At 37.8% G+C, this 22,276-nt stretch overlaps 1 protein-coding gene across 1 annotated transcript in view; it reads left to right on the forward strand.

The window, feature by feature from the left end:
- Window positions 1-1,445: 1,445 nt before the first annotated feature.
- SCLT1 (sodium channel and clathrin linker 1) overlaps window positions 1,446-22,276 on the forward strand; it is a gene marked incomplete at both ends in the record, with an annotated part of 272,227 nt that continues 251,396 nt past the window's right edge. The window contains one exon of the mRNA XM_079719413.1: window positions 1,446-1,479. Coding sequence (XP_079575539.1) covers window positions 1,446-1,479 — 34 coding nt within the window. The remainder of the gene's footprint in view (window positions 1,480-22,276) is intronic.

Raw genomic sequence — 22,276 nt, forward strand, 5'->3', positions numbered from 1 at the left:
TACATTCTGCTAACATTATTTTGTTTATATAACAGTATGAGTACAAACAACAAAAACTTCTTAAACTGTTAAAAAGAAAGCTAAATCGACTACTTCTGCACGTCTATTTAGAAACTTTACCTCAAGCCATAAAAACACATATTTGATTAAAAAGCACTAAGACTGGTGGCTGGCTTCAAGTTAACATTTTGATTGCTGGGATTGAAATTTCCTCTGTTAACTTTTAAAAATAATGACGAGCTTTAAATCCAGACATAATCACTTTTTAAAGATGGATTGTAATCGGTATACAAATGTAAAGTTTTACCTCATTATTTCTTGCAAAAAATGTGAATTTGTCTTTCCTTCTTTTTTTGAGGAATCAAAGTTATCTCTAAAGAAATAACTGCTGAATTTGCAGGATCTTTGGAGGATCTAACTACATGTCATTGCCACGCGGTTAACTATTTAAACAACAGCTGTGTCCTTTCTCCAAAGCCCCACGTACTTAGTTTCTGGGGATTATCAAATTCATACCCAGAATCCTCCAGCTTTGGAGGTAGACTCTGAAGACGCCAGTCTGGGTTCAGACCGCAGACGCAGAAACCTACGTGCTTTCCAACCATCCGCTTTGGCCAGCGAGTTCTCCCAGCCCGGAAGTGTTAGGTAACAAAGATATGGGGGCATTTAAAATATGTAGTTAATGCCCTATGTTTACATTTTTGGGGGTTTCTTTTTTAAAAAGGAATAAAAGAAAAAAAGAAACAAAAAACAAAAAAACCCGCTGGGCCCAGCCATCCTAGAACACAGACCCACCAGCTTGTCCGCCGCCACACAGGTGGCTCAGCCGGCTGTCATCCAGGTTTCCACAGCTCCGCCCATCGCTTGACAGACAACCAATAGCGTGAGAGAACTTCAGGAAGCGAGAGGACGTAAACGCCGACGCCTGCGTGATGACGCAGGGCGTCACCGTCTCCAAGGAGCGGTCTGGGGCACCGGTTTCAAAGTCGCAGGGCGGGCCGAGTGGACTTCCGCTGCTTGGCCCGGGCTTCTCGGCAGTCCTGCAGTCGCTCCACGCTCCGCCAAGGACGCCGCCACCCGGCTGCCCGCCAGCTCTCTCGGCGCTCTCCTGAGTGGCCCAACACGACCCCGAGTGACCCGCGGGACGCCTGTACATCCCTAGTCCCACCTGGCTGGGATTCGGGTGAACGTGGAACAGAATTCACTTGGCGGGTCCCCAGCAAACCTGAAATCTTGTGTCTCGCTTGAGCGAGGGACTCGGCTGGGCCTCGGGAGAAGGAGGTGCGGCGGGGCTGTTGACGCCACGTGAGTAGGATGCAGATTACACCGCTCAAGTGGTAGACAACCTCCGAAGCGTTGCTTTAGATTTGTTTTCCCTCACAGCGAGCTTTGTGTCTTTTTAAGAAAAGTAAAGGTGGTGAAAGCGTCAAACAAATTGTATCTAAATGGCCACAGAAGTCGACTTTCTGCGAGATCAGAGTAAGCTCCACATTCCTTTATCTAGAATTCTTATATGTAATGTTTAATGTCGTCATTGTTGACTAGCATTTTCTGAATGCCTGTTGGGTGCATGGAAATTTGTAAAAACTTAAAAGAAGACAGCTGCAGAAAAAGCTTGATGGTATATATGAGGATATGTATACATTTCAGCAGAACCGTTTAGTAAATACTGTTAGGTTCCTTAAGCTTATGTGGGACTCTGCTACTCTACTCTGCTACTGCTACTCATGCTCCTCGCATGCTCTGGAGAAATTAGAGGGCTAATGGCAAGGAAGAGTTTCCAAGTCTGCAGTTAGAACCTAGAGACACAGCTCTGGCCAATTGTTCAAAAGATGTTCATTGAGCTCCTCCTGTTTCTATTATGTGCCAGGCGCTATACCAGCATAGCTATTACAAAGATGAGGAGGACTGTTCTACCCTCAAGAATTTAATTTGAGGAGAGAAGTATATAAATTCCATAAATACACGGAAGTGGCAGCAACTGCCAACTCTTTTGCCTCAATTTCCTCACAGGGTTGTTCAAATGATTAAATGACCGTTAAAACATGTATAGGATTTAGAATAGTATCTGACATAGTGCTAAACAAATATTAACTATTACACGGTTATAATTTACTGTGGTCAAGGAAGGCGCCATTTGGGCTGAAACTTGAAGCAGTAATATAAATTTACTAAATAAAGAACTGTGTAGTCGAGTAGAACAATATTTACAACATTGAAGGGATTAGGAATATGCTTTGTTAGAAACTTTTAAGAAGGTTGGTTTGAATGGAATATGATGTATATAGGGAAATGGCAAATGGAGCTGAAAGGAAAGAATTTGGCTAGATAGTAAAGGACCTTGTCTGCTTTGTGTTCAGGAGTTTGAACCATTGCACAGGTTATAGGAATCACTGAAAGGAATTCAGTTGAGAGTAACCCGATCAGATTGTGATTTATTTGAAAAGCCCAGTTGGCTGTTATGAGGAACATGCATTATAGCAGAGTGCAGTTAGGCAATTGTTGTCATTATCCAAGTAAGAAGTGAACTAAGATAGGTTCAGTGAGATTGGAGATGAAGGGATTTGGAAGGAAGAGGTACAGGGCAACTTAGGTTTTTGGCTTGCTTGAGCAATGGAGAAAGTAGGAAAAAAGTGGTACATTCCATTTTGGAAGCATCATAGACCAGTGGTTGAGAACTCAGCCTCTGGATTCAGTCTGTCTGGGCCCATATTTTAGCTCTCTTTCTAGGTCTTTGAACTTGGGCAAGTTACTTAGCTTCTCTATACCTCGATTTTTTCATTTGTAAAATGGGTATAATAGCACAATAACCCTCATGGGATTGTTGTGAGGATTAAATGAGATGATGCAAATAAAGCACTTAGCATGGTGTCTAGCACATTTTAAGTGCACAGTTTATATTATCTAAAATCATTAATGACATTAAAATGATACTATAACATTAGCATTATTTCTTAGGTTTCAAGTGGGAATATCCCTTATCCCATAAGGAGGACTAGCTGGCCACCATCTGAGTGGTGTGGGACAAGAATTGGTGTTGAGTAGTTTGGTTGGGGTGGGGAGAGTTCCTGAGGCATTCATAAACTATGAGTTTTAGAGGAATTCACCAGCCACAATTCTTAAATAAAACTGAAGTCCAAATACCAGAGAGAATGATAGAAGCATAGTAAATTATTTCTTGAAAAATGAGTTCACCAGAAGACAAGGGCATGGAAAAAGGGAATCCTCAGACAGAGGGAGCAGAAGAAGCAAAGGCTTGGAGGCTTGAAATAACTGCTTATTCAGGAAATTGGAGCATGGAATGGTAGAGTTTGCATGAAGAGATGAGAATGAGTGTTAGACGACTATGAACCTCCCCTTTTTTCCTTTAACTGGACCTCACATGCCAGGTATAGCTGGTGGGTGACCCCATTAGTTGACCAGCTGAACACCAGTTCAGGTAAATGTAGAAAGCTTGCCCTTCTCCCACTTACCTCTGACCTTCTCTTCATTGCCTTCTGTTGATTTTGGGCCTCCTTTCATTTGTCCTAGCATATTTGTATTACACCATTCCTCTACCTCCATCGGAGAAGGGAGACCTGATAGTCCTTAGGGACCTGTTCAAAGAGGGACTTGTATATTCTTGCCTCCTTTGTCAAAGATAAGGTGACCATATGTGCGTGGGTTTCTCTCTGGGCTTTCTATGCTGTTCCATTGATCTATATTTCTGTTTTTGTGCCACTACCATACTGTCTTTTTTTTTTTTTAACAACTTTATTGGAGTATAATTGCTTTACAATGGTGTATCAGTTTTTGCTTTACAACAAAGTAAATCAGTTATACATATACATATGTTCCCATATCTCTTCCCTCTTGCGTCTCCCTCCCTCCCACCCTCCCTATCCCACCCCTCTAGGTGGACACAAAGCACAAAGCTGATCTCCCTGTGCTATGCGGCTGCTTCCCACTAGCTATCTATTTTACGTTTGGTAGTGTATATATGTCCGTGCCACTCTCTCGTTTTGTCACAGCTTACCCTTCCCCCTCCCCGTATCCTCAAGTCCATTCTCTAGTAGGTCTGTGTCTTTATTCCTGTCTTACCACTAGGATCTTCATGACATTTTTTTTTCTTAAATTCCATATATATGTGTTAGCATACGGTATTTGTCTTTCTCTTTCTGACTTACTTCACTCTGTATGACAGACTCTAGGTCCATCCACCTCATTACAAATACCTCAATTTCGTTTCTTTTTATGACTGAGTAATATTCCATTGTATATATGTGCCACATCTTCTTTATTCATTCATCCGATGATGGACACTTAAGTTGTTTCCATCTCCAGGCTATTGTAAATAGAGCTGCAATGAACATTTTGGTACATGAATCTTTTTGAATTGTGGTTATCTCAGGGTATATGCCCAGTAGTGGGATTACTGGGTCATATAGTAGTTCTATTTGTAGTTTTTTAAGGAACATCCATACTGTTCTCCATAATGGCTGTACAAATTCACATTCCCACCAGCAGTGTGTTAGTGTTCCCTTTTCTCCACACCCTCTCCAGCATTTATTGTTTGTAGATTTTTTGATGATGGCCATTCTGACTGGTGTGAGATGATATCTCATTGTAGTTTTGACTTGCATTTCTCTAATGATTAATGATGTTGATCATTCTTTCAAGTGCTTGTTGGCAGTCTGTATATCTTCTTTGGAGAAATGTCTATTTAGGTCTTCTGCCCATTTTTGGATTGGGTTGTTTGTTCTTTTGTTATTGAGCTGCATGAACTGCTTATAAATTTTGGAGATTAATCCTTTGTCAATTGCTTCATTTGCAAATATTTTCTCCCATTCTGAGGGTTGTCTTTTGGTCTTGTTTATGGTTTCCTTTGCTGTGCAAAAGCTTTGAAGTTTCATTAGGTCCCATTTGTTTATTTTTGTATTTATTTCCATTTCTCTAGGAGGTGGGTAACAAAGAATCTTGCTGTGATTTATGTCATAGATTGTTCTGCCTATGTTTTCCTCTAAGAGTTTGATAGTTTCTGGGCTTACATTTAGGTCTTTAATCCATTTTGAGCTTATTTTTGTGTATGGTGTTAGGGAGTGATGTAATCTCATACTTTTACATGTTCCTGTCCAGTTTTCCCAGCACCACTTATTGAAGAGGCTGTCCTTTCTCCACTGTACATTCCTGCCTCCTTTATCAAAGATAAGGTGACCATATGTCCGTGGGTTTATCTCTGGGCTTTCTATCCTGTTCCATTGATCTATCTTTCTGTTTTTGTGCCAGTACCATACTGTCTTGATTACTGTAGCTTTGTAGTATAGTCTGCAGTCAGAGAGCCTGATTCCTCCAGCTCCGTTTTTCGTTCTCAAGATTGCTTTGGCTATTTGGGGTCTTTTGTGTCTCCAAACAAATTGTGAAATTTTTTGTTCTAGTTCTGTGAAATATGCCAGTGGTAGTTTGATAGGGATTGCATTGAATCTGTAGATTGCTTTGGGTAGTAGAGTCAGTTTCACAATGCTGATTGTTCCAATTCAAGAACATGGTATATCTCTCCATCTATTTGTATCATCTTTAATTTCTTTCATCAGTGTCTTATAATTTCCTGCATACAGGTCTTTTGTCTCCTTAGGTAGGTTTATTCCTAGATATTTTATTCTTTTTGTTGCAGTGGTAAATGGGAGTGTTTTCTTGATTTCACTTTCAGAGTTTTCATCATTAGTGTATAGGAATGCCAGAGATTTCTGTGCATTAATGTTGTATCCTGCTACTTTACCAAATTCATTGATTAGCTCTAGTAGTTTTCTGGTAGCATCTTTAGGATTCTCTATGTATAGTATCATGTCGTCTGCAAACAGTGACAGCTTTACTGCTTCTTTTCCGATTTGGATTCATTTTATTTCCTTTTCTTTTCTGATTGCTGTGGCTAAAACTTCCAAAACTATGTTGAATAAGAGTGGTGAGAGTGGGCAACCTTGTCTTGTTCCTGATCTTAGTGGAAATGCTTTCAGTTTTTCACCATTGAGGACGAATTTGGCTGTGGGTTTGTCATATATGGCCTTTATTATGTTGAGGAAAGTTCCCTCTATGCCTACTTTCTGCAGGGTTTTTATCATAAATGGGTGTTGAATTTTGTCAAAAGCTTTCTCTGCATCTATTGCGATGGTCATATGGTTTTTCTCCTTCAATTTGTTAATATGGTGTGTCACGTTGATTTTGCATATATTGAAGAATCCTTGCATTCCTGGAATAAACCCCACTTGATCATGGTGTATGATCCTTTTAATGTGCTGTTGGATTCTGTTTGCTAGTATTTTGTTGAGGATTTTTGCATCTATGTTCATCAGTGATATTGGCCTGTAGTTTTCTTTCTTTGTGACATCCTTGCCTGGTTTTGGTATCAGGGTGATGGTGGCTCGTAGAGTGAGTTTGGGAGTGTTCCTCCCTCTGCTATATTTTGGAAGAGTTTGAGAAGGATGGGTGTTAGCTCTTCTCTAAATGTTTGATAGAATTCGCCTGGGAAGTTGTTTGTTGGAATATTTTTAATCACAGTTTCAGTTTCAGTGCTTGTGATTGGTCTGTTCATATTTTCTATTTGTTCCTGATTCAGTCTTAGCAGGTTGTGCATTTCTAAGAATTTGTCCATTTTTTCCAGGTTGTCCATTTTATTCTCATAGAGTTGCTTGTAGTAATCTCTCATGATCTTTTGTATTTCTGCAGTGTCAGTTGTTACTTCTCCTTTTTCATTTCTAATTCTATTGATTTGAGTCTTCTCCCTTTTTTTCTTGATGAGTCTGGCTAATGGTTTATCAATTTTGTTTATCTTCCCAAAGAACCAGCTTTTAGTTTTACTGATCTTTGCTATGGTTTCCTTCATTTCTTTTTCATTTATTTCTGATCTGATCTTTATGATTTCTTTCCTTCTGCTAACTTTGGGGTTATTTTGTTCTTCTTTCTCTAATTGCTTTAGGTGCAAGGTTAGGTTGTTTATTCGAGATGTTTCCTGTTTCTTAAGGTAGGATTGTATTGCTGTAAACTTCCTTCTTATAACTACTTTTGCTGCATCCCATAGGTTTTGGGTCGTTGTGTCTCCATTGTCATTTGTTTCTAGGTATTTTTTGATTTCTCTTTGATTTCTTCAGTGATCACTTCGTTATCAAGATGTGTATTGTTTAGTGTCCATGTGTTTGTATTTTTTACAGATCTTTTCCTGTAATTGATATCTAGTCTCATAGCGTTGTGGTTGGAAAGGATGCTTGATACAACTTCAATTTTCTTAAATTTACCAAGGCTTGATTTGTGACCCAAGATATGATCTATGCTGGAGAATGTTCCATGAGCACTTGAGAAAAATGTGTATTCTGTTGTTTTTGGATGGAATGTTCTATAAATATTAATTAAGTCCATGTTGTTTAATGTATCATTTAAAGCTTGTGTTTCCTTATTTATTTTCATTTTGGATGATCTGTCCATTGGTGAAAGTGGGGTGTTAAAGTCCCCTACTATGATTGTGTTGCTGTCAATTTCTCCTTTTATGGCTGTTAGTATTTGCCTTATGTATTGAGGTGCTCCTATGTTGGGTGCATCAATATTTACAATTGTTATATCTTCTTCTTGGATCGATCCCTTGATCATTATGTAGTGTCCTTCTTTGTCTCTTCTGATAGTCTTTATTTTAAAGTCTATTTTGTCTGATATGAGAATTGCTACTCCAGCTTTCTTTTGGTTTCCATTTGCATGGAATATCTTTTTCCATCCCCTTACTTTCAGTCTGTATGTGTCTCTAGGTCTGAAGTGGGTCTCTTGTAGACAGCATATATATGGGTCTTGTTTTTTTATCCATTCAGCCAATCTTTGTCTTTTGCTGGGATCATTTAGTTCATTTACATTTAAGGTAATTATTGATACGTATGCTCCTATTCCCATTTTCTTGATTGTTTTGGGTTCATTATTGTAGGTCTTTTCCTTCTCTTGTGTTTCTTGCCTAGAGAAGTTCCTTTAGCATTTGTTGTAAAGCTGGTTTGGTGGTGCTGAACGCTCTCAGCTTTTGCTTGTCTGTAAAGGTTTTAATTTCTCCATCAAATCTGAATGAGATCCTTGCTGGGTAGAATAATCTTGGTTGTAGGTTTTTCTCCTTCATCACTTTAAATACGTCCTGCCAGTCCCTTCTGTCTTGCAGAGTTTCTGCTGAAAGATCAGCTGTTAACCTTATGGGGATTCCCTTGTGTGTTATTTGTTGTTTTTCCCTTGCTGCTTTTAATATGTTTTGTTTGTATTTAATTTTTGACAGGTTGATTAATATGTGTCTTGGCATATTTCTCCTTGGATTTATCCTGTATGGGACTCTGTGTGCTTTCTGGACTTGATTAACTATTTCATTTCCCATATTAGGGAAGTTTTCAACTATAATCTCTTCAAATATTTTCTCAGTCCCTTTCTTTTTCTCTTCTTCTTCTGGAACCCCTATAATTTGAATGTTGTTGCGTTTAATGTTGTCCCAGAGGTCTCTGAGACTGTCCTCTGTTCTTTTCATTGTTTTTTCTTTATTCTGCTGTGCAGTAGTTATTTCCACTGTTTTATCTTCCAGGTCACTTATCCTTTCTTCTGCCTCAGTTATTCTGCTATTGATCCCTACTAGAGTATTTTTAATTTCATTTTTTGTGTTGGTCATCGTTGCTTGTTTCATCTATAGTTCTTCTAGGTCCTTGTTAACTGTTTCTTGCATTTTGTCTATTCTATTTCCAAGATTTTGGATCATCTTTACTATCATTATTCTGAATTTTCAGGTAGACTGCCTATTTCCTCTTCATTTGTTAGGTCTGGTGGGTTTTTATCTTGCTCCTTCATCTGCTGTGTGTTTTTCTGTCTTCTGATTTTGCTTATCTTACTGTGTTTGGGGTCTTCTTTTTGCAGGCTGCAGGTTCGTAGTTCCTATTTTATTTCGTGTCTTTCCCCAGTGGCTAAAGTTGGTTCAGTGGGTTGTGTAGGCTTCCTGGTGGAGGGGACTAGTGCCTGTGTTCTGGTGGATGAGGCTGGATCTTGTCTTTCTGGTGGGCAGGTCCACATCTAGTGGTGTGTTTTGGGGTGTCTGTGGACTTATTATGATTTCAGGCAGCCTCTCTGCTAATGGGTGGGGTTGTGTTCCTTTCTTGCTAGTTGTTTGGCATAGGGTTTCTAGCACTGTAGCTTGCTGGTCGTTGAGTGAAGCTGGGTGTTGATGTTGAGATGGAGATCTCTGGGAGATTTTTGCCGCTCGATACTATGTGGAGCTGGGAGGTGTCTTGTGGACCAGTGTCCTGAAGTTGGTTCTCCCACCTCAGAGTCTAGGCACTGACTCCTGGCTGCCGCACCAAGAGCCTTTCATCCACACGGCTCAGAATAAAAGGGAGATAAAGCATAAAGAAAGAAAGAAAAAGAAAGAAGGGAAGAAAGAGAGAGAGAGAGAGGGAGAGAGAGAGAGGAGAGGGAGGGAGGGAGGAAGGAAGGAAGAAAGGGAGGGAGGGAGGGATGAAGGAGGGAAGGAAGGAAGGAAAGAAAGAAAGAAAGAAGATAAAGTAAAATAAAATACAAGAAAATAAAGTTATTAAAATAAAAAATAATTATTAAGAAAAAAAAATTTTTTTTTAGAAAAAAAAACCCACAAAAAAACGGATGGATAGGACACTAGGACAAATGGTGAAAGTAAACCTGTACAGACAGAATCACACAGAAGCATACACATACACACTCACAAAAAGAGGAAAAGGGAAAAAATAATAAATCTTGCTCTCAAAGTCCACCTCCTAAATTTGGGATGATTTGTTTTCTGTTCAGGTATTCCACCAATGCAGGGTACATCAAGTTGATTGTGGAGCTTTAATCCTCCGCTTCTCAGGCTGCTGGGAGAGATTTCCCTTTCTCTTCTTTGTTTGCACAGCTCCCGGGGCTTAGCTTTGGATTTGGCCCTGCCTCTGCGTGTAGGTTGCCGGAGGGCGTCTGTTCTTCCCTCAGACAGGATGGGGTTAAAGGAGCAGCTGCTTCGGGGACTCTGGCTCACTCAGGCTGGGGAGACGGAGGGGTACGGAGTGCGGGGTGAGCCTATGGCAGCAAAAGCCAGCGTGACGTTGTACTAGCCCGAGGCGCGCCATGCGCTCTCCTGGGGAAGCCGTCCCTGGATCACGGGACCCCGGCAGTGGCGGGCTGCACAGGCTCCCTGAAGGGGGGTGTGGATAGTGACCTGTGCTCTCACTCAGGCTTCTTCGTGGCGGTAACAGCAGCCTTAGCATCTCATGCCCGTCTCTGGGGTCTGCGCTTTTAGCCCTGGCTCGCGCCCATCTCTGGAGCTCTTTTAAGCAGTGCTCTTAATCCCGTTTCCACGTGCACAAGGAAACAAAGAGGGAAGAAAAAGTCTCTTGCCTCTTCGGCAGGTCCAGACTTTTCCCTGGACTCCCTCTCGGCTAGGCGTGGTGCATTAATCCCCTGCAGGCTGTGTTCACGCCGCCATCCCCAGTCCTTTCCCTGCGCTCCAACCAAGGCCCGAGCCGCAGCTCCCAGCCCTGCCCACCCCGGTGGGTGAGCAGAAAAGCCTCTTGTGCTGGTGAGTGCGGGTTGGCACTGATCCTCTGTGTGGGAATCTCTCCGCTTTGCCCTCTGCCCTCCTGTTGCTGTGCTCTCCTCCACAGCTCCGAAGCTTTCCCCCTCTGCCACCCGCAGTCTCCGCCCGCGAAGGGGCATCCTAGTGTGTGGAAACCTTTCCTCCTTCACAGCTCCCTCCCACTGGTGCAGGTCCCGTCCCTATCCTTTTGTCTCTGTTTATTCTTTTTTCTTCTGCACTACCCAGGTATGTGGGGACTTTCTTGCCTTTTGGGAGGTCTGAGGTCTTCTGCCAGTGTTCAGTAGGTGTTCTGTAGGAGTTGTTCCACGTGTAGCTGTATTTCTGATGTATCTGTGGGGAGGAAGGTGATCTCCGCCTCTTACTCTTCCACCGTCTTCCCCTTGTCGAGTCTACTGTCTTGCTTACAGTAGACTTTGTAGTATAGTCTTAAGTCAGGGAGCCTGATTCCTCCAGCTCCGTTTTTCTTTCTCAAGATTTCTTTGGCTATTCAGGGTCTTTTGTGTTTTCATACAAATTGTGAAACTTTTTGTTCTATTTCTGTGAAAAATGCCAGTGATAGTTTCATAGGGATTTCATTGAATCTGTAGATTGCTTTGGGTAGTAGAGTCATTTTCACAATGTTGATTCTTCCAATCCAAGAACATGGTATATCTCTTCATCTATTTGTATCATCTTTAATTTCTTTCATCGGTGTCTTATAATTTTCTGCATACAGGTCTTTTGTCTTCTTAGGTAGGTTTATTCCTAGATATTTTATTCTTTTTGTTGCAATGGTAAATGGGAGTGTTTCTTAATTTCAGTTTTAGATTTTTCATCATTAGTGTATAGGAATGCTAGATATTTCTGTGCATTAATTTTGTGTCCTGCTACTTTACCAAATTCATTGATTAGCTCTAGTAGTTTTCTGGTAGCATCTTTAGGATTCTCGATGTATAGTATCATGTCATCTGCAAACAGTGACAGCTTTACTTCTTCTTTTCCGATTTGGATTCCGTTTATTTCCTTTTCTTCTCTGATTGCTGTGGCTAAAACTTCCAAAACTATGTTGAATAATAGTGGTGTGAGTGAGCACCGTTGTCGTGTTCTTGATCTTAGTGGAAATGATTTCAGTTTTTCACAATGAGGATGATGTTGTCTGTGGGTTTGTCATATATGGCCTTTATTATGTTGAGGAAATTTCCCTCTATGCCTACTTTCTGGAGTGTTTTTTATCATAAATGGGTGTTGAATTTTGTTGAAAGCTTTCTCTGCATCTATTGAGATTATCATATGATTTTTCTCCTTCAATTTGTTAATATGGTGTATCACGATTGATTTGCGTATATTGAAGAATCCTTGCATTCCTGGAATAAACCCCACTTGATCATGGTGTATGATCCTTTTAATGTGCTGTTGGATTCTGTTTGCTAGTATTTTGTTGAGGATTTTTGCATCTGTGTTCATCGGCGATATTGGTCTGTAGTTTTCTTTCTTTGTGACATCTCTGTCTGGTTTTGGCATCAGGGTGATGGCCTCGTAGAATGAGTTTGGGAGTGTTCCTCCCTCTGCTGTGTTTTGGAAGAGTTTGAGAAGGATAGGTGTTAGCTCTTCTCTAAATGTTTGATAGAATTCACCTGTGAAGCCATCTGGTCCTGGGCTTTTGTTTGTTGGAAGATTTTAAATCACAATTTCAATTTCAGTGCTTGTGATTGGTCTGTTCATATTTTCTATTTCTTCCTGATTCAGTCTTGGCAGGTTGTTCATTTCTAAGAATTTGTCCATTTCTTCCAGGTTGTCCATTTTATTGGCATATCATTGCTTGTAGTAATCTCTCATGATCCTGTGTATTTCTGTAAGTAGTGCTGGGAAAACTGGACAGGTACATGTAAAAGTATGAAATTAGAACACTCCCTAACACCATACACAAAAATAACCTCAAAATGGATTAAAAACCTAAATGTAAGGCCAAACACTATAAAACTCTTATAGGAAAACATAGGCAGAACACTTTATGACATACATCACAGCAAGATCCTTTTTGACCCACCTCCTAGAGAAATGGAAATAAAAACAAAAATAAACAAATGCGACCTAATGAAACTTAAAAGCTTTTCCACAGCAAAGGAAACCATAAACAAGACGAAAAAACAACCCTCAGAATGGGAGAAAATATTTGCAAATGAAGCAACTGACAAACGATTAATCTCCAAAATTTACAAGCAACTCATGCAGCTCAATATCAAAAAAACAAACAACCCAATCCAAAAATAGGCAGAAGACCTAAAGAGACATTTCTCCAAAGAAGATATACAGATTGCCAACAAACACATGAAAGAATGCTCAGCATCATTAATCATTAGAGAAATGCAAATCAAAACTACAATGAGATATCATCTCACACCAGTCAGAATGGCCATCATCAAAAAATCTACAAGCAATAAATGCTGGAGAGGGTGTGGAGAAAAGGGAACTCTCTTGCACTGTTGGTGGGAATGTAAATTGATACAGCCACTATGGAGAGCAGCATGGAGGTTCCTTAAAAAGTAAAAATAGAGCTACCACATGACCCAGTTATTCTACTGGGCATATACCCTGAGAAAACCATAATTCAAAAAGATTCATGTACCAAAATGTTCATTGCAGCTCTATTTACAATAGCCAGGAAATGGAAGCAACCTAAGTGTCCATCAACAGATGGATGGATAAAGAAGATGTGGCACATATATACAATAGAATATTACTCAGCCATAAAAAGAAACAAAATTGAGTTATTTGTAGTGAGGTGAGTGGACCTAGAGTCTGTCATACAGAGTGAAGTAAGTCAGAAAGAGAAAAACAAATACTGTATGCCCACACATATGTATGGAATCTAAAAAAAGAAAAAAAGAAGGTCATGAAGAACCAATGGGCAAGTCGGGAATAAAGACACAGACCTACTAGAGGATGGACTTGAGGATATGGGGAGGGGGAAGGGTAAGCTGTTACAAAGTGAGGGAGTAGCATGGACATATATACACTACCAAAAGTAAAATAGATAGCTAGTGGGAAGCAGCCGCATAGCACAGGGAGATCAGCTTTGTGCTTTGTGACCACCTAGAGTGGTGGGATGGGGGGGAGAGGATGGGTACAAGAGGGAAGAGATATGGTAACATATGTATATGTGTAGCTGATTCACTTTGTTATAAAGCAGAAACTAACACACCATTGTAAAGCATTTGTACTCCAGTAAAGATGTTAAAAAGAAAAAAAAGTAATTGTGTTTCCTCTGCTAAAAAAAAAAAAAAAAAAAAAGAGGGACTTGTATATCAAACTAACGAGTGAAGAATTCATTCTTCTAGTGGGTGTTATAACCAGTAGGGATGGATCCTTTTTTTTTTCTTTGTTTTCATTCTCTTAAGAGTGTCTTTCACAGAGCAAAAGTTTTTAATTTTGATGAAGTTCAGTTCATCAATTTGTTCTTTTATGGTTGTGTCATATCTAAGAAATCTTTGCCTTACTCAAGGCTACAAAGATTATCTTCTATGTGGTCTTCCAGAAGTTTTGTAGTTTTAGGTTTTACATTCAAATCTATGAAACATTTTGAGGTAAATTTTGTACAAGATGTAAGGTAAAGGTCAAGGTTCACTTTTTTTGTATATGGATGCCCAGTTAAAAAGACTATCCTTTCTCCATTAAATTACCTTTGCATCTTTGTTAAAAATCAGTTGTACATATTTGTGTAGATCCATTTCTGTTTTGTTCTGTTCTGTTGATTATCTGGAAACCAGTATCCCACTCTCTTGATTATTACAGTTTTATAGTAAGTCAGATAGTGTTGGCCTTTCAGATTTGTTCTTTTTCACAGTTGTTTTGACTATCATAGGTCCTTTGCACTTCCATATACATTTGAGAATCAGGTTGTCAATTTCTACAAAAAAAGGTGCTGGGATTTTGATAGGCATTGTATTGACTTTGATCAATTTGTGTAGATTCATTTAATGATATTGAGTCCTCTGACAAATGAAAAAATATATCTCTCAATTGATATAGCTCTTCTTTAATTTTTTCTTAGTAATATTTTATAATTTTTAGTATATAGGTTTTGCACATATTTTGTCAGATTTATCCCTATGTATTGCTGTTTTTGATACCGTTGTAAATGGTATTATTCTTTTACTTTCAATTTCTGAATTATCATTGCTAGTATATAGAAATACTTCTTGTGCATGTGTGTGTGTGTGTATGTGTATTTTATTTTACACTACCATCTTTCAAAGCTCACTTGTTCTAGTAGGTTTTATATAGAGTCCATCAGGTTTTCTGCATTGACAATCTTTTCATCTGTAAATGAAGATGGTTTTACTTCTTCCTTTCCACTTTGGATGCCTTTCATTTCATTTTCTTGCTTTATTGCACTGGCTAGAACCTTGAGTACATTGTTGAATGGAAATGGTTGGAGTGGACATCCTTGTGTTGTTGCTGATTTTAGGGAGAAAGCATCTGTTTTTCAAAATTAAATATGATACTAACTGTAGTTTTTTCATAGATGTTCTTATTAGGTTGAGGATGTTCATTTCTATTCCCAGTTTTCTGAGAGTTTTTATCAGAATGAGTGTTGGATTATTTTTCCAAATGCTTTTTCTGCATTTATTGAGATGATCAGATGTTTTTTCCATTTTTAGTTTTTTAATAGGGTGATTTATATAGATTACTTTTCAATGTTAAACCTGCCTTTTTGAGATAAACTCTTCTTAATCCTAATGTATTATCTTTTTTATACATTGTTGAATTTGATTATCTAAAAAGTTTATTTAAAATCTTAACATCTGCGTACATAACACCTTTTAAAAAAATTTTTTTTTGGCTGCGCCATAGCATGTGGACTCTTAGTTCCCCAACCGGGGATCGAACCTGGGCCCCCTGCCTTGGGAGCGCAGAGTTTTACCCACTGGACCACCAGGGAAGTCCCATGAAGCCTTTAAAAAAAAATGTTTTTTCTAATGTCTTTGTCTGGTTTTGGTATCAAGTAATGCTGGCCTCAGAATTACTTGGAAAATATTTTGTCCTCTTCAGTTTTCTGGAAGATGTTTGTGTAGAATTGGTATTATTTTTTCCTTAAATGTTTGGTAGAATTTACCAGTGAAGCCAACTGGATCTAGAGCTTTCTTTGTGGGAAGTATTTCAAACTGTAAATTCAATTGCTTTAATAAAGGGTTAGTACTCTTTTGTTTATGCAAGACAGACCCTTCCCAGATCTTATATATATGGAGTTCTGTCTCTGTACAGCTTTCTCTCCTATTGATTGTCCTGCCAACTCTAGTTTACTTGGTTTCCACTGAGTCTCAGCTTCATCTCCTTAGCTCAAAGGATTTGCTGATCTCTGCCTGCATTTTCCCTCCTTTTCCTGTGGCCAGAAATGTTGCTCAAGTCAGTAAGGTGGGACAATCACAGGGCTCACTTCATTTGTTTTGTGTCTGTCATTATCAGTGTCTGATGTGTGTTTGCCTGGAAAACCATTGTTTCAGTTGTTTGGTTTTTTTGGTGTGTCAGGTGGGAAAGTGGACCATTTTACTTTATCTTGAGCATAAGCAGAAGTCCTATTAAATTTGCCCAACTTTTGAAATCTTAAACACAAATATCTTACTCCCACTATAACTTTTCTTTGACCTCATTGAGACCTCTATTCTTTGAACCCTTCATTTTCTTCCATTTCCTTAACTCCTTCCCAGTTTGTTTTTACTACTTCCTTACATAGGCTGTAACAGTTTCCCATTGGTTCACCTGTTCTCTTGTAAGTAATCTTAATGTGATTATGCCCCTGCTTTTCTGTCGCACATGCCTGGTAATACCTTATCCTGAGTTTGATTTTACAGTTCTCATACCCATCTGTTCAATAACCATAGATAAAAACCTCCTGGATAAGTGCCACCACAGTTTCAAGGTTATCTCATAACTAATAAGTAATTGGGCTGGGATTTGAACCCAGGCAGTCTAGTTTGAACCCAGTATCTATCTTCTTTACCACCCAGCAAAGACACTTGCATGAAAGAAAATTATAGGCATGTTTTACTTATGCACACAGAAACTAAAATCCTAAATAAAATATTAATAAATTGAATCCATCAATGAATATAAGTTCATGTGTGTGTTTGTGTGTGCATAGATATATAATATACATACAATCATCTTCATACTGGGTTCATCCCACCAGTGGAAGGGTAGTTAGCATTAGAAAATTATTCAGTACATAAGAGAAGAACTAGATTAATGGAGCAACATATCAAATTTATGGATTAGAGCACTCAATACAGTAAACATGTCAATTTCCCCACAAATTAATGGGTAGATTCAATGCAATCCCAAACCTAGATTTGAAAACATGATTCTAAAATCTATGTTGATGAGCTAGGAGTAGCCAAAAGAGTTTTAAAGAGCATCAAGGTGGGAAATTTTATTTTACCAGCTATTAAGACTGATTATAAATATCCAATTATTAAATCAATATTATATTGGCAGAAAGATAAGTACATAGATCAGTTAGCACAGAAACAAACACATACATCTCCAGACATTTGTTATCTGAAAGAACAGGCAACACAAATCAGTGGGAAAGGATAGGCTGTTCAACAAATGGTGCTACGACAATTGGGTATCCAAATGGGAGAGAAAAATTAATAAAGATATCTTTCTCACACCATATAGAAAAATTATCTCCAGATTGATTGAAGGAATAAATTCTCTTTAAACTTTCAGAAAAAAATTTAAGAGGGTGTCTTTTTGATCTCAGGATCATAGAAGATTTCTTAAAGAGACACATTTTTGACTGAAAGGAAAATATATATGAATAGACAACATTAGAAATAAAAACTTGGATATCACAAGAAACACCATCAATATAATGACTAGCCCAGCCACAAGAAAGGAGAATATATTTATAATAAATATAACGAAGAGTTGATTACCATTCACAATTTAAAAAGTTTTCACAAACAAAAATACATTCACACTAATAGAAAAATGGTAAAGAATATCATAGGTCATTTACAAAAAATAAAACCTGAAGAGCTACTAAAAATATGAAAATGTCAATCTCATCAATAATCCAGAAAATGCAAATTAAACAATGAGATAAGTGCTTGTTCAATGAAGGAAATGGTAGATTTAAGTTATAGTAAAATTTCTTCGAGATTAAAGTCAGTCTATGAAGATTGTTTTCTCTCATTAATACACAATTGACTTCTTAACCTATTTTATTTACTGAGACATCAGATTTAGTGTTTTTTCTTATTTAAAACCCTATCAGGAAAAAAAAGAAGTAGTTTGTACTGGAATTATTATATCCCTGGTCTTATTGCAAACCTCCTTCTGAGACTGTGAGAGAAGAGTAATAAGCAGAAACTAGATCCTAATTTTAGTGCTATGTGTCAGGTAACTCTCTTAAAAGTTCTGAGGGTAACAATAAAAAAAGGAATAATTCCTTTTAAACTCAAAGTTAAAAATGATTTAAATTATTAAGACTTTATAATTATTCCTTTATCAGAATCACATATATGTCATATTTCTCCACCAAATTATATGTGCTTTCAAGGAAGAAACTGTTATCTGACGTTAACAGTGTAGAATGTATACATTTTGTCTGTGTAATTTTATATTTATTTATTTATTTGTATATATAGTTAATATATATGTGCATATATATGTATATTTGCTAATGTGTAACATGCAGAAAGTAGAGAAAACAAATATAAAGCTAAGAGAATTATTACAAAGCTCAAAACTCATATAACCATAACCCAGGTCAACAAATAGAACATTGCTAGCACCCCAGAAGCCCTCTTGTGATCATACCCATGTCCTCCTCCCCAAAGATAATCAAATATAACTAATATCTTTAATTTTACACTGTAAAAACTGTTTTGCCTGTGTTTGAAAGTTATATAAATGGAATCGTAAACCATGCGTCCTTCTGTGTTTGGCTTCTTTTATTTAATATTATGTTTTTGAGATTTATTCATACTCTTGCATGTAGATGTAGTACGTTCATTTTCATTGCTATAGAATATTCTAGTTTATAAATTTATCACTTTTATCTATTCTTCTTTTGATAGTTACTTGCAGTTGTTTCCAGTTTGGGGGCCATTGAGAATAATGCTGTTACCACCATTTTTTGTCATGGCCCTTGGAGCTCAAGTGCACACATTTTGGTTGGGTATATTCCTAGGAATTAAATGTGTGTTTAAAATTCTACTAATTTACACTCCCACCAGCAGTGTATGGGAGTTTTCTTTATTCCATGTTGTCACCAGCATTTGTCTTTTAGTTTTAGCTCTTTATTTTATTGTAATTTTAATTTGTGTTTTCCTGGTGTCTAATGAGGTTGACAGCTTTTCTATGTTTTTTGGGCACCTGGATAACCTTTTTGTGAAATACTAATTAAGTCTTTTTACCACTTTGTTTATAGGATTGCCTGCCTTTTAACTGATAGAAGTTCTTTGTATATTCTAGAAATAAGCCCTTTGTCAGTTATAGGTGTTGGAAATATCTTCTCCATGTTTGTGGCTTGCATTTTTACTCTCTTAACAGTCTCTTTTTGATGAACAGAGGTTCTTAATTTTAATGTAGTCCAGTTTGTCATTTTTTCTTTTATGATTAGTGCTATTTGTGTTTTGATTAAAAAAATCTTTCCCTATCATAAGGCTATAAAGACCTTTTATTTTTCTCTTTTAGAATTTATTGTTTTGGCATTCACAGATCTTTATTTCACATAAAATTGATTTTTATGGGTGACGTTTTCTTCTTTTCCATGAGCATATCCAGCTGACCTAGAACCACTTACAAAAAGATTGTCCTTCTCCCCTCACTGCTCTGGAGTGCCCCTTTGATCACAATTCAAGTGCTCATATATACATGGGTATACTTCTGGATCCTGGATTCTCTTCCATTGGTCAATTTTATCCTTATATGACTATCACAGAGTCTAAATGCCTATAGTTTTATGATAAATCTTGATAGCTGGTAGAACAAGTCCCCCTGCCCCGGTTCTTCTTTCACAAAATATTAGCTATCCTTTTTTTTTTTGCGGTACGCGGGCCTCTCACTGTTGTGGCCTCTCCCGTTGCGGAGCACAGGCTCCGCACGCGCAGGCTTAGCGGCCATGGCTCACGGGCCCAGCCGGTCCGTGGCATGTGGGATCTTCCCGGACCGGGGCACGATCCCGTGTCCCCTGCATCGGCAGGCAGACTCTCAACCACTGTGCCACCAGGGAAGCCCAGTATTAGCTATTCTTGTTGCATTTCCACCTGTATTTTATTATATTTTTTATCTTAGTTTTATGGGTAGGGCATCTCATTGTTATTTTTTTTAAATAGATCTTTATTGGAGTATAATTGCTTCACAACGCTGTGTTAGTTTCTGTTATACACCAAAGTGAATCAGCCATATGTATACATATGTCCCTATATTTCATTGTTATTTTAATTTGCTTTTCCCCAATGCACAATGCTTATCATTTTCCAATGATTTCCCAATGTTGATCAACTTATACATGCTTATTTCCCATCTGTATATATTATTCTGTAAGGTGTCTACTCATATTGCCATATTTGTTTTAATTTGGTATGTTTTTCTTATTGTGGATTTTTTCTAGTTCTTTGAATATTTTGCATGCAAATCTTTCTTCAGTTATGTGTTTTGAAAATATATTCTCGTAGTCAGGGGCTTGTCTTTCCATTCTTTGAACATTGTCCTTCATAGAGTAAATAGTTTAAATTTAATAAAGTCCACATTATCAATATTTTTTCTTTCATGGATTGTGCTTTTTGTGTTGGATATGAAAACTAATTATCAAAACTAGAACTCATGTGGATTTTCTCCCAAGTTTTCCACTATAATTTTTATAGTTCTGTACTCTGTATTTAAGACAATGAATGATTTTGAATGAATTTATGTCTAAGGTGCAGAGTTTGTGTGTTTATTTTCTTATGGTCATCGATTTGTACCTTCATCATTTGTTGATGATGACTAAAGACTAAAAGTCTGTACTTTCTGTATTAATGTGCCTTTATTCCTTTGACCAAGGTCAAGTTGTCTGAATTTGCATAGGGTACTAGTGGACTCTGTCTGTTCTGTCTATCTTTGTGTCTGTTTGTTTCAAATACCATGCTCTCTTGATTATTTTAGCTTTCTAGTAAATCTTGAAATTGGGAAGTGTGAGTTCATCAACTTCTTCTTCATCAGTGTTGTCTAGACTACTCAATGCAATGTTTAAAACAAGTTTGTCCTTATCTACAAAATGGCTTTTATTGGAATTGTACTGGATCTTTAAATCAATTTAAGAAGAATTGACATCTTAATAATATTGTGGCTTTTGATGATGAGCAAGGAGGAATATATTTCAATTGATTTATTTTTCTTTCATTGCTTTCAAGAATGTTTCATATCTTTTTTCTTTTTAAAAAATTTATTCAATTTATTTTTTAAAAAAAAGAACCAGTTCATCCATTTTTCCCTGCCTCTCCCTGCCCCCATCCTCCATTTCTTGAATCCACCAATCTGTTCCCTGTATCAGTGACCTTGGTTTCTCTCTTTTCATATGATATTTGTCTTTCTCTGTTACTTATTTCACTTAGCATCATGCTCTCGGGGTCCACCCATATTGTCACAAATGGCAAGATTTCATTCTTTTTTTATGGCTGAGTAACATTCCATTGTATATATACCACAATTTCTTTATCTACTCATCCAACAATGGATGTTTAGGTTGTTTCCATATCTTGGCTATTATAAATAATGCTGCAGTGAACATGGTGGTGCATATCTTTTCAAATTAGTGTTTTAATTTTCTTTAGATAAATACTCAGAAGTGGAATTGGTGGGTCATGTGAATTATGTTTTTAGTTTTTTTTTTGTTTTGTTTTGTTTTGTTTTGTTTTTTTTGTGGTACGTGGGCCTCTCACTGTTGTGGCCTCTCCCGTTGTGGAGCACAGGCTCCGGATGCGCAGGCTCAGCGGCCATGGCTCACGGGCCCAGCCGCTCCACGGCATGTGGGATCCTCCCGGACTGGGGCACGAACCCGTGTCCCCTGCATCAGCAGGCGGACTCTCAACCACTGCGCCACCAGGGAAGCCCTGTTTTTAGTTTTTTGAGGAACCAAAACCTACATACTGTTTTTCATAGTAGTTGCACCAGTTTATATTTCTACAAACAGTACCCATCTCCATGTCCTCACCAACACTTGTTATTTCTTGTCTTTTTGATAATAGCCATTCTAATGGGAATGAGGTGATATCTTGTTGTGGTTTTGATTTGTGTTTTCCTGATGATTAATGATGTTGAGTATCTTTTCATGTGTCCATTGGCCATCTGTATGCCTTCTTTGGAAAAATGTCTATTCAGGTCTTCTGCCCATTTTTTAATCAAGTTGTTTGTTTTTTCGCTATTGAGTTGTGTGAGTTCTTTGTTTATTTTAGATCTGTTCCCCTTTTCAGATATATGATTTGCAATTATTTTCTCCCATTCAGTAGGTTGCCTTTTCATTTTATTGATAGTTTTCTTTGCCATGCAGGGGCTTTTTCCTCTTTAAGAAGTTTTGAGGTATAGCATTTTCACTATCATCGAGTTCAAAATACTTTTAAGTTTGTCTTGTAATTCATCCTGAGACCAATAGGTTATTGAAAAGTAATTTCTTACATTATAGAGATTTTTCCTGTAGTTTTTGGTTCTTCATTCTAGCCTAACTGTGCTATT

Source organism: Hyperoodon ampullatus, assembly GCF_949752795.1.
Source record: "Hyperoodon ampullatus genome assembly, chromosome: 1".
Classification (NCBI taxonomy): domain Eukaryota; kingdom Metazoa; phylum Chordata; class Mammalia; order Artiodactyla; family Ziphiidae; genus Hyperoodon; species Hyperoodon ampullatus.